Below are 16,291 nucleotides of genomic sequence, written 5' to 3' on the forward strand. Positions count from 1 at the left end.
TGACTGATTATCTTATCTTGCTTTGTTGGAGGAGATGTGTTTACTTTTGATAAAGATCCATTTACATTGGGGCTATTCTTGTACAGGAAACTTTGTGATATCCGGCACCAATGGGACCGAGCTGTTGCCGTCCCATCAAAACTGCCGGACAAACCAGCGCTAATGTTAAAACATATGGAGCTTTTGAGCTCCGTATCTAGCAACAAACCCTGTTGCTTAGCTTCTAAACAGTCAGCCATAGCTTGCAAGCATCTCTAGCTAAGCAATAGCTTTAGCTAGACCTTGCAGAGCCTGACTGGTGGGGGAAAAAAAGCAACAGAAAGAAAAAAAACTTACTGAACCAACTCCTGAATTTTGCCGGTGGATCGAGCATTCCGGACAGTTAACCTCCGGATAAACCAAAGTTTCCTGTACAAAAATGCTGCATCTATTGGTGTAATGCATTTCATTAGAGAGAAGTAGATAAGCTAGAATCACTCATATAATTCAACTTAATTGCATACACAATGTACAAAAAACACCATCCTTAAACTGGAAGCCAAGGGAAAAAAAAAAAGTTGCCTTGAGTAGCTGTCAAGGCTAGGTCAGTTGAAAATGTCAAAAACTGAGTGATAGATTTTTGTGAGGTATTAAAGGTTACGAAACCAAGGCGGGTAAATGGAGTTAAGATACAGATCAACCATGATCTGGTTGAATGGTGGAACAGGCTCGAGGGGCTGAATGGTCTACTCCTGTTCCTATGAGAGGTTGAAATTCAACTGCACAATAATTATAATTCAATGGTTGACTTCTTTATATGAATGATTTGTTTGCTATTTCAACAATGTCAATAACCTACTTATTTTGTTTATCGCTTTCCCCAGAGTATTATTAATGGAATAATTACCTTGTTAAAATAAGAAATTGTAGAATTTTGCATGCATTTATTAAGCAATAGGCATTGCAAATATCTCATAATGGAAATTCAACACAAAAAGATGCACAAGACAGTTTACAATTGTCTTTTTATCTATTTTCACTGGGTCTGCACTGAGGGCACAAGAGGTTTGCACTGTTACTATGAGGTAAAGGTTGGTTCAATATGTGTTAGGAGTGTTTTGGGAGAGAGATGTTGAACTTCCTCCAAAAAAAATGAGCTGCTTTGTGCCATAATAAGCTGGATAATATGTCTAGAAATAAGCCCGAATCCACTTTGGTTACAAGAACACTTTTTAAACTTTATTTGGTTATGTAATGTATATACCTTTTTAAGGGGGGAACTACTTTTTACAGCTCATGTATACTGCAGTGACCACACCTGTATATAGCACTGAGTAGTAATCTGTACAGTTCAGTTCCAGAGTGAGCCACGTTGAGTAAACACCTGTTGTACCGTTCTCCTGCAGTCTTGTGTCTTATTACTGACGGACACAACATTGGCGACGAGAAAAATTCGATCCTACCTGCAACTCTGCATCACCTCCCAGGGATTCGTTCCTGGAGACCAGAAGATTGGAGGTCAAGGCCAGAGACACGGGCGTCGACCACGGGCAACCGCCCAGTCATCCAGCAGAGACTCGAGAATTGCAGGGGAGGCTGTTGAGAGCCAGGCTTGGCTTTCCAGTCGTGATGGTCCAGCGAAACGGGCTGGCAACAGGTAGTGCGCAGACCCTTCCCGCACAGCGGCAGGCTAGAGCCCGACCGAGCGGCACAGCAAAGGGCCGAGCAGCGTCGACGGGGGAGAGAGAGAGAGAGGGCAGAGCGCACAGGGCGCAGCCGATGTTCAGGGGCCGAGCAGCGTCGAGGACAGAGAGAGCGATGTGCAGAAACCCGCGAGGCACCGCCATTGCCACGAGGACCGCAGAGAGCGGCGTTGGCAGCAGCGTAGGAAGGCCCGCGGAAAACTCGGCAGCAGCGGGGGAGGAAGGAAAGCGCGGGAGACGCCATTTTAAACCACACCCAAAATGCCGAAGAGTGGCAGTATCACCGCATTTGACAATGAAGTCGAAGTTGGACTACATATGTCGAACGAATAGAGGTATACTGCAAGGCAAATGAGGTGTCAGATGACAAGAAAGCGCTGGTATTGTTAAACTTAATGGGTGCAAAGACGTATGGCTTATTACGAAATCTAGTAACCCCAGCGAAGCCAGTGGAAAAGAGTTTTGGAGACATAGTGACGATACTGCAGGAACATTTAAACCCCACACCGCTGCTGATAGCAGAAAGATTCAAGTTTCACAAACGGAACCAGCATAAGGATGAAAGCAATGCTGAATATTTAACAGAACTGCGCAAACTATCGAAACACTGCCAGTTTGGAACGGGACTGGCAGACACCTTAAGGGACAAGTTTGTGTGTGGGCTTCAAAGTGAAGGAACCCAGAAACGGCTTTTACCTGAAAAGGACCTTATGCTGGAAAAGGCTTTCAGCATTGCGGTATCATATGAAGCAGCAGCACGGGGCGCTGCAGAGATACAACAGAGACCGCAAGAATATGGCACAAACGAAATGTCATACAGAACAGAGAAGTGCTATTGCTGCGGCAGAACAACACACGACCACAATGATTGCTGGTTCAAAGACAAAGTGTGCAGACAGTGTGGAAAAGTAGGACACATAGCACGAGTCTGCAGGTCGGGAAAGAAAACCAGCAATAAGAAATCTCAAAGAAAAGTACAAGAAGGTACATAAGGTGATGGAGAGTAGTTCAGACGAACAAAAGAGTGATACCGACTCCGAAAGCAGGGAGCTGAGTTGTCTGAAACTACATAATGTGATCAAAACGGAGGATCACCGAACCATTTGGGTCACTCTCAAGATAGCAGGAGTCCAGGTAAAGATGGAATTGGACACAGGATCAGCCCTAACAGTCATAAACCGACGGGACTATGAGCGGCTATTCTCACACATACCCTTGAGAGACACAAAAATTATTTTGAAGACGTACACAGGGCAAAAAGTCTACCCCAAAGGAAAAATAAGGGTGACCGTTCTATATAACGGTAAGGAAACACCAAAACTAGACCTGTATGTATTGCAAGATGGAGGACCACCATTACTGGGACGTGAATGGATCCGGAAAATACAGCTAGATTGGCATTCCATACAAGCACTGACTGTGGCTGCCAAAAAGGATGACGACGTCACACCTGGGCGACTGTCAAAGATCCTAACCGACGCGCAAGAAGTGTTCCAGCAAGGACTCAGAACACTAAAAGGCATGACAGCAACAATTAAAATCGAAGAAAACGCAAGCCCAAAAGGCCAGACCGGTAGCTTATGTGATCCGCCCAGCCGTCAAAGCAGAGCTGGAGAGTTTGGAACGTTCAGGAGTACTGTCCAAGGTAGACTGGAGCGAGTGGGCTACGCCCATCGTCCCTGTGATGAAAAAGTCATTGAGCAGCACGCCTGGGGAACCAAGGAAGGTTCGCATCTGTGGGGACTTTAAGGTAACAGTGAACCCGGTCCTTCACACTGTACAATATCCACTTCCGCGGATTGAAGATATTTTTGCCTCGCTATCTGGAGGGAAACACTTCACTAAGATTGATCTGGCCCAGGCGTATCTGCAAATGGAGGTAGAAGAAGCATCAAAAAAATACCTCCCAATCAACACCCATAAAGGTCTCTACCAATACAACTGGCTGGTATTCGGGGTAGCATCAGCTCCAGCTATTTGGCACAGGGCAATGGAACAAGTCCTGCAAGGGATCCCAGGGACCCAGTGTTATTTGGACGACATCCTGGTTACTGGCAAAAATGACAGTGATCACCTCACCAACCTGGAGCAGGTGCTTACTAGATTGAAGGAATATGGGCTCCAAGCTAACCGCCACAAATGTGAGTTTTTAAAAAAACAGATCTCGTATTGTGGCCACGTTATCGAAAAAGAGGGGTTACATAAGTCCCCAGAAAAGATTGAGGCAGTAGTCAAGGCTCCAGCACCGGAAAATGTGTCACAACTGAGGTCGTTCCTCGGGCTGGTAAACTACTACCATAAGTTCTTGCCAAATTTGTCGACAATACTACACCCACTGAACACCCTACTGCAAACTGAGGTGCCATGGAAATGGAGTGACTAATGTAAACAAGCTTTCCAGAAGAGCAAAACACTAATCACATCGAAAGAGGTATTGGCCCATTTCAACCCAGCACTACCAATTCGGTTGGCGTGTGATGCGTCGCCCTACGGCATTGGAGCGGTGCTGTCGCACAAATTCTCGGACGGCTCAGAGGCCAATAGCCTTTGCGTCACGATCACTAACCTCAGCCGAGTGTAACTACACCCAGATTGACAAGGAGGCCCTCAGCCTAGTGTGGGGAGTGAAAAAGTTCAATCACTATCTGCACGGGCAGAAGTTCACCTTGCTGACTGACCACCAGCCCCTTGTCTCCATTTTTAATCTGAAGAAGGGCGTTCCGGTGATGACTGCGCAACGACTACAAAGATGGTCACTCTTTCTAGGGGCGCACCACTGAGATTGAATATAAGGGCACGAAACAGCATGGAAATGCTGATGGGCTATCACGCCTGCCACTGCCTACTGCGGAGGAAGCACCAGCAGTGGATCCTGTCAAAATATTTCATTCGACTATAGTTGAATACCTACTGGTAACTAACGCTCGTATAGAAAAGGAGACCCGAAATGACCCGACACTGTCTCGGGTATATGATTTGACGGTGAAGGGATGGCCAGCACATGGCGACTCACTGTTGCCAGCATTCTCGTCAAGAAGAGAACAGCTGTCAGTGTGCCGGGGGACCTTGATGTGTGGATCCCGAGTGGTAATTCCACCCAAGTTAAGGGATAGAGTGCTCAATGAGCTTCATGAGGGTCATCTGGGAGGGGTAAAAATGAAAAGCCTTGCCAGGGCTTACGTGTGGTGGCCGGGAATCGATAAACAAATCGAGGACCTGACCAAGAGCTGCTCAGGATGCCAGAATGTCCAAAATGCACCACCACATGCCCCTCTACACCCATGGGAGTGGCCCTCATCTCCATGGCAATGGGTGCATATTGATTTTGCTGGTCCATTCATGGACTCAATGTTTTTAATAGCCGTGGATGCGCACTCGAAATGGCCTGAGGTCATTAAAATGTCCTCCTCCACCACGGAGAAAACTATTGCAGTCCTACGGACCATTTTTGCCAGGATCGGCTTGCCAGAACAGATTTGCTCCGATAACGGACCACAGTTTGTGTCCGAAGAGTTCCGGAGGTTCTTGAAAAAGAATGGGGTAAGGCATTACACATCCGCCCCGTATCATCCAGCCACAAATGGATTGGCTGAGAGGTTCGTACAAACCTTTAAGAAGGCAATAAAGGCTATGTACAATGACAACATTCCGCTGCAGCATAAGGTGGACAATTTCCTGTTCGCCTACCGGAATGCGACACATGCAGTCACCAACCAGGCCCCGGCCGTGATGTTCTTTAATCGAAGGTTAAGATCTCGCCTGGATTTGCTCAGACCAAACGTACGAAGAGATGTTGAGAGTAAGCAATTCCAGCACATCCATGAGAAGCCAACAAGGAGCTTCAATGTAGGGCAACCAGTCTTGGCCCGCGACTACCGAACAGAAAAATGGCAGCCAGGAACGATATGCACACGGCAGGGCCCACTAATGTACACAGTGGACGTTGGGGAGAACATCGTGAGATGCCATGCTGCCCAGATCCTAGAGTCACAGGAACAAGTCAACCCTATGTCTCGCCCATACGTACCTGGTGAGGAACCCGACGTACAGGTCGCATCGGAAGCTGATGACCCAACCGACGACAGGGTGCCAGAATCGCCTCCGCACCAAGAGCGAGACACTCGGGAAAGGCGTTATCCAGAAAGGATCAGGAAGCCTCCCCAAAGACTGAATATATAAATGGACTATTTTCAGATAACGTTGTATGTTAAAAGTGTTAATTGTAATTAGTTTGATATTTAATTGTTAAATGAGTGTTATGGTACTGTTGATCTAAAAGGGGAGGAATTGTAATGTGTATATACCTTTTTAAGGGGGGAACTACTTTTTACAGCTCATGTATACTGCAGTACCGGCAGTGACCACACCTGTATATAGCACTGAGTAGTAATCTGTTCAGTTCCAGAGTGAGCCACGTTGAGTAAACACCTGTTGTACCGTTCTCCTGCAGTCTTGTGTCTTATTACTGACGGACACAACAGGTTATCTAAACAAATTTGAGCTTCAGCCATGCTTTATACATTTCAAGTTCAAGTAAGGTCACTTTACTTTTAAAAATCAGAAGTTTCTCTTTATTGAGACTTGAAAATCAGAGTTGTTGCCCTTTCTTGCTCTGATATTCATTTCTGTGAGAAAGGGATAATTTTTGCAATATAGTACTTGAAACCGTACTCACTTGTGCCACCAGTGCAGGTGCAGAAAAGTGGGAGCAAAAAATCAGGATTCTTATTTTCCATTGGGTCTTCACTGAGGGCACTGTTACATATTGAAACAACCTTTACCTCATAGTATTAGGAGTGTTTTGGGGAGAGGGGTGTCGAACTTCCTCCAAATAAATTGCACTGCTTTGTGCCATAATAAGCTGGAGCACAGATCAGTATTGCTGGTGCAGCTGCTACCAGGAGCTCTAAAAGGTGAGCTACTTGGGGTAGATCTTGACTTGTGTACATTATCGCACAAAGTCAAGATCTAGCCCAAGGTCTACTCCCTTGTCTTGGATTCCTATATTGCTGAGAGTTCTTTCTGTGAGTTTTTCCAGTTTATGTTGTGAGTTTTCTTTTGAGATTCTAAACCCACTTGTTTTTTGGAGGTTAAAATTCCCGTTTCAGGTCGATGACCTTTCATCAGTATTGGAAGATGTTGGAGGTGAACAGTTTTTAAGCAATTGCAGAGCCAGTGAAAAGGGGGGCAGGAAAGGAATAAAAGGGAGAGATCGGTGATAGGGTGGAGGACAGGAGTGCTTAAATGACAAAAGTGGTGATGGTGCAGGGCAAAGAGAGATGATAATGAGGCAAGTATTGAAACAAAAGATTGGTCCAGAGCAGATGTAAAGGATAAATGTAAGAAGTCACACAACACCAGGTTATAGTCCAACAGCTTTATTTGAAATCACAAGCTTTCGGAGCGCTGCTCCTTCAGGTGAAGTGGAGAAATGCATAAAGACACAGCTTATATAGTCAGAGAACCATGTCAGATGTTTATCCAACGGATGAACGGACACCGCGCAACAATCACCAGGCAGGAGTGTTCCCTCCCAGTCGGGGAACACTTCAGCAGTCAAGGACATTCAGCCTCTGATCTTCGGGTAAGCATTCTCCAAGGCGGCCTTCGAGACACACGACAACGCAAAATCGTCGAGCAGAAACTGATAGCCAAGTTCCGCACCCATGAGGACGGCCTCAACCGAGATCTTGGGTTCATGTCACGCTACATGTAACCCCACCTGACGTAGGGTCATCCAGACTCGAGTCGACATTGGCTTGTTCTCTCTACACAGATGCGGCCGGACCTGCTGTGATCTCCAGCCAAAAAAAATGTTTTTTGTCTTTTTTTGTTTTTCATACAGACCCCAGCATCTGCAATATTTGACTCCTTGTGACCCCACCTCATTGTTCTTTGATGTAATGTTTCCCTGACTGACCTGTTTGGACACCATTCACACCTTTGACTGCTGTGATTATCTCTCTGCCGAGGTGTGATAAATGGCAGTTGGAAAGGTTACCTGTAAACATCTGACATGGTTCTCTGACTATATAAGCTGTGTCTTTATGCATTTCTCCACTTCACCTGAAGAAGGAGCAACGCTCCGAAAGCTTGTGATTTCAAATAAAGCTGTTGGACTATAACCTGGTGTTGTGTGACTTCTTACATTTGTCCACCCCAGTCCAACTCCGGCATCTCCACATGATGTAAAGGATGACCGCAGAATGGCAGAGACAGAGGAAAATCTGGCAAAGAGAAGGCTTCCATGGCCCAGAAACGTGGCAGAAGGAAGGCAGGTAGACCCCCAGGAGATTTCTAACATCTTCCAGTTCTGATGAAAGATCATTGATTCTTTTGTAAGTGACTCACACACACTTCCTCGTTTAAAAAAAAAAAGAAGAAATGACACATCCCAGCTCTTGCGCCATTGGTGCATGAAAAGTATGAGGAAATGTACCCATGTCTCAAAGTCCTTTGCATACAGTGAATTGCTTTGATGGTATAGTAAAATCCCACAAACAGCAATGAGATGAATAACCAGTTAATCTGGTTTTGATGGAGTTGCTTAAGAAGGAATGTTGACTAGTACAACTACTTGTTGTATTGTGAATGCAGCCAATAATCTTTAACCTCCACCTGAGCCAGAAAAACCAGCACACGGGGCCTCTTCAACATTCTATCTGAAATACGTTTGAAAGATGTAAAGGCATTAGAAAGGGTACAAAGGAGGTTTACCAGGATGTCACCAGGGATGAGGGACTTCAGTTATGAGGAGAGGTTGGAAAAGTTAGGACTGTTCTCCTTGGAACAGAGAAGGTTAAGAGGTGACCTAATAGAGGTTTTCAAGATGAGAGGTTTTGGTACAGTAAATAGGGAAAAAAATATTCCCTCTGGCAAGTGGGTCAATAACTAGAAGTCATAGATTCAAAATCATTAGAAAAAGATCTAGAGGGGAGATGAGGAGAATTTTTTTCACTCCGTTGTCGAGACCTGGAACGCGGCACCTGAAATGGTGGTGGAAGCTGATTACATCAACTCCTTTTTAATAAAAATTATTTGACAGGTACTTGAGGATGAGGAACTTACAGGGTTATGGACAAAAAGCAGGGATGTGGGACTAAGCACGACTGCTCTTTCAAAGAGCCAGCACAAGCATGACGGGCCGAATGGCCTTCTGTGCTGTAAGTTTCTATGATTCTATTCTAAAGCGTCACATGTAATTTTCAACTACACTGGTTGGGAAAACGGCCATCTGCTTTCCTGCCTGAGAGAAGCACATGGACCTGCAGTGACATTTTATATTTAATAATACAGGTGACTAAGAGTGAATATTAAGTAGATTGGATTGGTGAATATATAACATAGTTATTGTGGCCTGCTCAATTGTAAGTTTTAGAACTACATTCAATCAATTAGGGAAGCTAAGGTAATAATAACAGAAAATGCTGGAAACACTCACCGGGTCAGGCAGCAAACGTTTTTAGGTTGATGACGTTTCGGGCTGGACAAGGCTATAGCACCGAGCTGGCATGGCTTCTCGTGCACTTCAATGTCAACATGCTGCAGAGAATGATGTTGTAATGAAACAACGAATTGAGAACTGGAGGTGACCTCTTTGGTAACTAGCGGATTAAATGGTTACAAAAAGTTGAGATACCTACACAAGAGATGACATCTTCCTCTTGTTTCCAAAGACACTCTTACAGCTAAAGACGGGTGTAACTCCAGATTGCATTTCCTGTTGTGTCAACACTTGAACAAAATCGGAGAGTTAAATCTGGTTCTGTTGCAGCATTATGCACTGTTGTGATGCTATTTCCTATGTGTCAAATGTCTGACCGTTTTATTTAGAGCTTGTCTTGAATGTAAGTGTGAAAATTGTCCAAGCTGAAACTATCCAAAGGTCTATTTACTATTTGAATAATCATCCATTGTAATGAGATTAAAAATGTTGGAAATCTGAAATAAAAACACAATTCTGCAAATACACAAGTCAGTCAGCAACTAAAAAAAGAGAAAAGGTAATTTTTTTTTTAGGTGGGACCCTTTTGACGAAGGTAGTATTTCCATTTCAGGGAGGAGATACTGGCCCCAAACTTTCTCTGGACACAATCCCAGTGCATCTGCTGCCAGAGTTTGCAGGGTAACTGGGAGATCCCCTAATTTGTATGTGGGTGCATGCCCTACCATCCCTCTACATCTCAAATGATCGATGAATCCAATCTCTTGTTTAAAATAAAAATGTTAATCGTGCCTTCTCTAAGTCTACAAGGTAGGTAACCTAAAGTACATCCACACTAGAAGTTTAGAGTCAGTGCAAAGTGGTTTCAGCTGTACACTGACACTAACTTGAGGTCTTCTGCGACCGGTGGGCGCCATGAGTGCATCATCACCCCGGCCAATGAAATTTTAATTTAATTTGTTACGGTTCCTTTAAAGTTTTATTAGTCAATTTTGTTTAATCACCCAACTAAGAGTACACTGACACTAAATTTGTTAAGTGTAAATTGGGTGTTAAAGCCTGAACTGGCAGCTCTACAGAGTCTTTCTCTACTTGGCTGGCAAATTGCATGAAGGATTCAGACTGCATTTACGTTATTACTGCAGCATCGGTTCAAAGTGAAACCACTTTTGCACCAATGCTACCATTATATTGTAAATGTAGCCTTAGTTGCTGTTGAATAATGATGTAATCAAGACCAGAAATTCAATTATGCTGTAGGATCCACTATGGCATGCGTATGCACCATACACCATATTGGCTAGGGTGGCCTATCGTCATGCTACCCGACACTGGCATTTGACCCATTACCTATGTAAATCAGGGGCCTAATGCTTGTTTCAGACCCCTTTTCAAATTGGGGTGCGATGAGCGCAGCTGTGGTCAGTTCATGGGCACTCAGCAGTAAAACCTGAGGTCTGTAAAAGGACAACTGTCGGCTGCCACCAAAAAGGGAAGCACAACATTTTCTACTTGCTTGAATGTAGAGCCAGGAGGAGCAGGAGCGTTCCTCTTGGCTCTGCATTAAAACTGCAGGCTGCTGATGGCCTGCGCTCACCGCCGCTTTCCCAGACTTCCCTTAGGCCCTCAGCTGGCGTCTCAGCTGGACAATTTTGTTCCTCCCCATGACTGACAAGCTGGCTCTGGGGCCACAACTGGCACCCGCAGCTCCTTGGTAACGTACAAATGAGGCCGGCAGACCAATTTACCCTGGTTCTTCCGCAAGTGTCGTTAGGTGCTTGCAACTTGCTCTGCGCCCAGATTGCATCCTGATTTGGACACGATCCAATTTCTAGGCCCAAACGTCCAATAATCTGCTTCACATATTGCTGGGTTCGCACTGACTAAATCCCGTGGGGGTTGAATTTCTGCATGGCCTCTCCTGATCGTCCACCCTAACTTCAGTGGGAGATCCGTGGAAACCCTGGAGAAATGACGTAAATATTTCTCTGGGGTTTCCGCAGATTTTCCGCTGAAGTTATGATGGAAAATTGGAATAACCCCCACAGGTATCCAACCTCTGTTTCCAGAGCATAGGGGAATGCAGAGAAAGGCGTTGATGCTTACTGTCCATTTTAAATTTTGGAAGTAAAAAGAAACGAAAGGCCCTAATTTTTTCCCCCTCATTTTTTCAGGTGATTTTGCAATCAAACTAGACATGCAGGGCTATAGTTTCTCTCTTTCGGTGCAGCCCAAACAATCAATCCCAAAGCAACTTCTGCTCGCACAGCAGTATACAAAGCAACTGTGTGTCTCTACAAAATCCATAATAGCAGCCGACCCTAAACTCCAGGAGATGATCAACTCAATGTTACAGGCTGAAGATAAGCATCTTGAAACGGTGAAGCTTGTGAATGATTCCTACCAAGAGCAGACTCGACGTTTATCTAATGTTAAAGATAATTTCATGGAAGTAAAGCGAGCCAAACAGCTTTCACATGTATACAAAGAATTAGCCCATAGTGTACTTAAAGACATAGCAGAACTAGCGGGCATAAGAGTATGAAAGTTCAGAACTGGTATATAATCAGGTCACCTAATACTTTGTGATTTCAGGACTGCCAAAATTGCCATAGAATTTAGCATCCATTATGGACTTTATCTCCTCTCACCATTTTTCAATGTTTTCCTTCCCCCTACTGTTTCCCTCATTGTGATGAATGCCTGGTACATCAATACCAATACAAGGTGATTGCAAATGGTATTGGATTTCTATTCTAATCCTCATCCATAAACAATTCCTTAATTCCCATGTACAGTATTTCATACTTTGCACACATTGGGTAAATGTCCTTGCAGGTACTCCCACTCATCTGATGTAACTCTAGTGGAAGTGCTGCAGAAACCCTGTAAAAATGATGTAAATTTACCCCCTTCATCTGCATCTCAAGTGTGTAAGGTGTGAAATGCATGAGGATTATGTAACCTCATTGCTCTCAACTCCTTAACCAACTGGTTTTGCAGAGTTCGGAGTCCAGTTTAGCAGCATCTGTCCAGTTGAATTCTACTATGAGAATTATCACCGGCACGCTTTTATCGACACCAACACTTTGGCTGCCCGTGCTTGCAAATGTCACACCACACCTACGCCACAAATATGCAGTCTCCAGAGATTACAACCGCTATCCCCACCATCAACATCCTGGGGGAGGGGGGGGCGGTCACCATTGACCAGCCACATAAATACTGTAGCAACAAGAGCAGGTCAGAGGCTGGATATTCTGTGGTGTATACCCTACGTAAACTTAAGGTCATCCAAAACTCAGCTGCCCATGTCATAACTCGCACCAAGTCCCGCTCGCCCATCACCCCTGTGCTCACTGACCTACGTTGGCTCCCGGTTAAGCAGTGCCTCGATTTCAAAATTCTCATCCTTGTTTTCAAATCCCTCCATGGCCTCACCCCTCCTTATCTCCGTAATCTCCTTCAGCCCCACAATCCCACCCCCGAGATATCAGTGCTCCTCTAATTCTGCCCCCTCGAGCATCCCTGATTGTAATTGCTCAACCATTGGTGGCCGTGCCTTTTGTTGCCTAGGCCCTAAGCTCTGGAATTCCCTGCCTAAACCACTCTGCCTCTCTACCTCTCTTTCCTCCTTTAAGACGCTCCTTAAAACCTACCTCTTTGAGCAAGCTTTTGGTCACCTGCCCTAATTTCTCCTTATGTGACTCGCTGTCAAATTTTTTGTCTTGTAATACTCCTGTGTAGCGCCTTGGGACGTTTTACTACGTTAAAGGTGCTATATAAATACAAATTGTTGTTGAGTGTCTCACCTCCTGACTCCCCAAAGCCTTTCCACCATCTACAAGGCAAGTCAGGAGTGTGATGGAATACTCTCCACTTGCTTGGATGAGTGCAGCTCCAACAACACGCAAGAAGCTCAACACCATCCAAGCCAAAGCAGCCTGCTTGGTTGACAACCCCTCCACCACCTTAAACATTCAATCCCTCCACCACCAGCGCACCGTGGCTGCAGTGTGTACCATCTACAAGATGCACTGCACCAACTATCCAAGGCTTCTTTGGCAGCACCTCCCAAACCCGCGACCTATACCACCTAGGACAAGAGCAGCAGGTGCATGGGAACACCATCACCTGCAAGTTCCCCTCCACGTTAGGAAATATATAGTCGTTCCTTCATTGTCACTGGGTCAAAATCCTGGAACTCCACAACAGAACTGTGGGAGTACCTTCACCACAGGAACTGCAGCAGTTCAAGGTGACTCACCACCACCTTCTCGAGGGCAATTAGGGATGGGCAATAAATGCTGGCCTTGCCAGCGACGTCCACATCCCAGGAATGAATATAAAAAACACCAGCAAAGATATGCCGATCCAGGCCAACCTACCAACCCGTCTCAAATCTAGAAGGCCATTTTGGACTGTTGCCGAAGCCCTTCAGCGATCTCTCCTCAGCCTTGATGACCGATGGTGAAATGCTTGAAAGAACATACGTACTGAATGGATCCCTTGTAGAGGACCCCACAGTACCAACGGAAGGATCAAACCTTCTTCGCAAACTGGACAACCATCAACTGCCTCAGAACCGGTCATTTTAATGCTGCCACCTTCTCCATAGATGGAAGATTAAAGCATCCCCATCATGCGACTGTGGAACTCTTAATCGGACCCTGGAGCACATCATTGAGCACTGCCCTCCGAGGAAATTTGCAAGCAGCCTACAAGATATCCACGCTGTTACACCGGAAGCTTTGGCCTGGATATCTGACTTGGATATTGACATCTGATTTGCTTTGCTACCACCATACGGAAGAAGAGTGTACAAAGTAAGAAATGCTTGGGAATTATCAAGTTTCAAATCAGTTGGCATTATTTAGAAGATCTTCTGACACCCGTCTGATTCAGAATACCATGTATTGGTGACCTATTAAAGTTCTGCAACTAATTAACATTGAGCTGTCTCACCTGACTAGGTGAAAAGTCTGGCGAGTGGTTTAGGTGTTGAGTGGTAGTTATTGCTGTAAATAGCTAAGTGGTGTATGGTGTGGGGGAGGGGGGGGCAGGGGCAGGAGGGTAAGCACAGTAAACTTTTTAAACAATTAAAAATGCACATTTCTTCTATATTAAAGCCACCAGTTTAGCATTATTTTTAGTTTTTTTAGAACTATTTTATTATGAAGATGTTTCCAAACTGCAGACAGATTTGCTGCAGAAATTATGGGGGAGAAATTCAGTATCGTCCCGTTTGGGGGCGGTAACTTTTGAAAGCTAGGAAACTTAGTGCCAGGCGCTAATGATTCCCAACTTTTAAAAAATTGGGTTTAAGCGCTCCAGGAAGGAAGTTGAGTGCTATATCAAGCGCTCCACTTCCTTCCTGGAGCGCAACAGGCAGGGCGGCAGGTGTGCAGTGCTGCACAATGGGCCTTGCAGCGCTGCCACGTTGGAAGGCTCCTTCCCCCCCCCCCTTAAAGGGAAGGGCCATCGCTGCAGGTTCTGCAAGGGGAAATTTACCTGGTCCCCGACGGCAGCCGTGATCTAGCCTGATCAGCCCGATGCACTGCAGCAGAGTGCCAGGCTGATCGATCGCTGGTGAAGACAAAGGAAAAAAGAGAGAGCATTTCAGAAATGTTTTTATTTACCTCGGCCACCTCGCCTTTAAGTATCGCCCCCGAAGTGCCCGGCCTCCCGATGAATGCCTCCTGCAGCTGCCGGTGTTTTCGCTCGGCGATGCTGCAGGGGGCGGAACCGAAATTTGGATCTGGGGCGCTGCACAGCCAGATGACGTCACGATCTCCATGCGCAGGGGATCGTGGCGCATGGTTTTACCGCCGCTGCCAACCACCAGGTGAATTTTGCGGGCGGCAGTAACATCGCTGTGCCTGGGCAGTAAGTCGTTGGCACCCTGTTATCGTCCCCCAGAGGCGCTAACCAACCAAATTTCTCCCCCACTATTCCCATCAGCAGAATGTGGTTGGTGTTGCTGCAGAAATGGTCTTGAGATGCTTCAGAATTCTACAGCTATCTTTATTACATTAGTTAATTGCTAATAAAGGAGCACACTAAGTAGTGATTGATCCTGTGCACTTAATGTGATGTCAGCCATTTATCAAGTAGCGTTTATTTTGTATATCTGCTGCCTAACTTTATTAATTTGTTTGTTTATTTCATTTAATTAATTATTTAGTCATTTATATTGAGGGGATTTTGTCAACATTTGTTAACAAATTCTCAGGTCAATGAGAAAATGAATTGTTTAATTTTGTTAATGACAAAAAAGGTAACTTGTTGATAAATCCTGCAGATTAGTTGATTTTTTTTCTGTGATACGATTATTATTAGGTTTCCAGCTTTAGGTATACACCAGGGGAAAGATTTCCTCTGTCCGCTATTTGTAGCGAAATCATAAACAGAATTCATCCTCACAGATGTCAGAAAATATAAACTTTGTTGGACAAAATTTAACAGTATACGAATGAGGCAGTTCTTTCCAGGTTATCTGCAACCTCGTACTTGTCAACAATTAATTTGAGGTCATCGACCCCATATAAATAACACCTTTTGAGAAATACCTTGTGAAGCAACAATAAACTTGTTTGACAACTGTGAAGCACTTTTATGTGGACTCTTTTAATTGTGCACACACAAAGTATTGTTGAGATTAGAACCATCACATTTGTTTTTGGAACAGCATAAAATCTGGAGGATGTAACCTTTTTATATTTTCCTACTAGATTAATCTCTTGCATAAACAAACCTTCATTATTGTTTGAAATAAAATGACACAAGTAATCAAATTACATTCTGTACATTCCTTCACTATTGCATGCTATAAATATTTTCTTACATTAAATTATGACAACTATATATATTGGTTAGAAGGTCTGATCTGTTCAGACAGTAGTATCTTCATCCACTGCCCTGCTGTTGTTTCATTCTTTCCTTCCATCTATATTAATACTGAAACAGGAATAAATAAGGCCATCTGGAGAATACAGATGAGAAAGTAAATTACTACAATAATTACACCAGTAAAAGTAACTTTCACTCAGTGTGTGAAAATGTATTGGGGGAGAAATTGGTATGTGTTGCATCTGTTTTCCGGGCGCAAAGCATGCCAATATAGCAGTGGGGCTGCCTGTGCTCAATCTGCACAGATGTTAGTCCC

At 44.7% G+C, this 16,291-nt stretch overlaps 1 protein-coding gene across 1 annotated transcript in view; it reads left to right on the plus strand.

Moving 5' to 3' along the window:
• LOC147117467 (uncharacterized) overlaps positions 1-15,920 on the plus strand; it is a 35,760-nt gene extending 19,840 nt beyond the window's left edge. Inside the window, exon 4 of the mRNA XM_085988463.1 lies at positions 11,301-15,920. Coding sequence (XP_085844589.1) covers positions 11,301-11,671 — 371 coding nt within the window. The 3' untranslated portion in view covers positions 11,672-15,920. The remainder of the gene's footprint in view (positions 1-11,300) is intronic.
• The last annotated feature ends 371 nt before the right edge of the window (positions 15,921-16,291 follow it).

This window comes from Somniosus microcephalus, chromosome 5, assembly GCF_052327205.1.
Source record: "Somniosus microcephalus isolate GS21.2 chromosome 5, FLI_Smic_1.0, whole genome shotgun sequence".
Taxonomy (NCBI): Eukaryota; Metazoa; Chordata; class Chondrichthyes; order Squaliformes; family Somniosidae; genus Somniosus; species Somniosus microcephalus.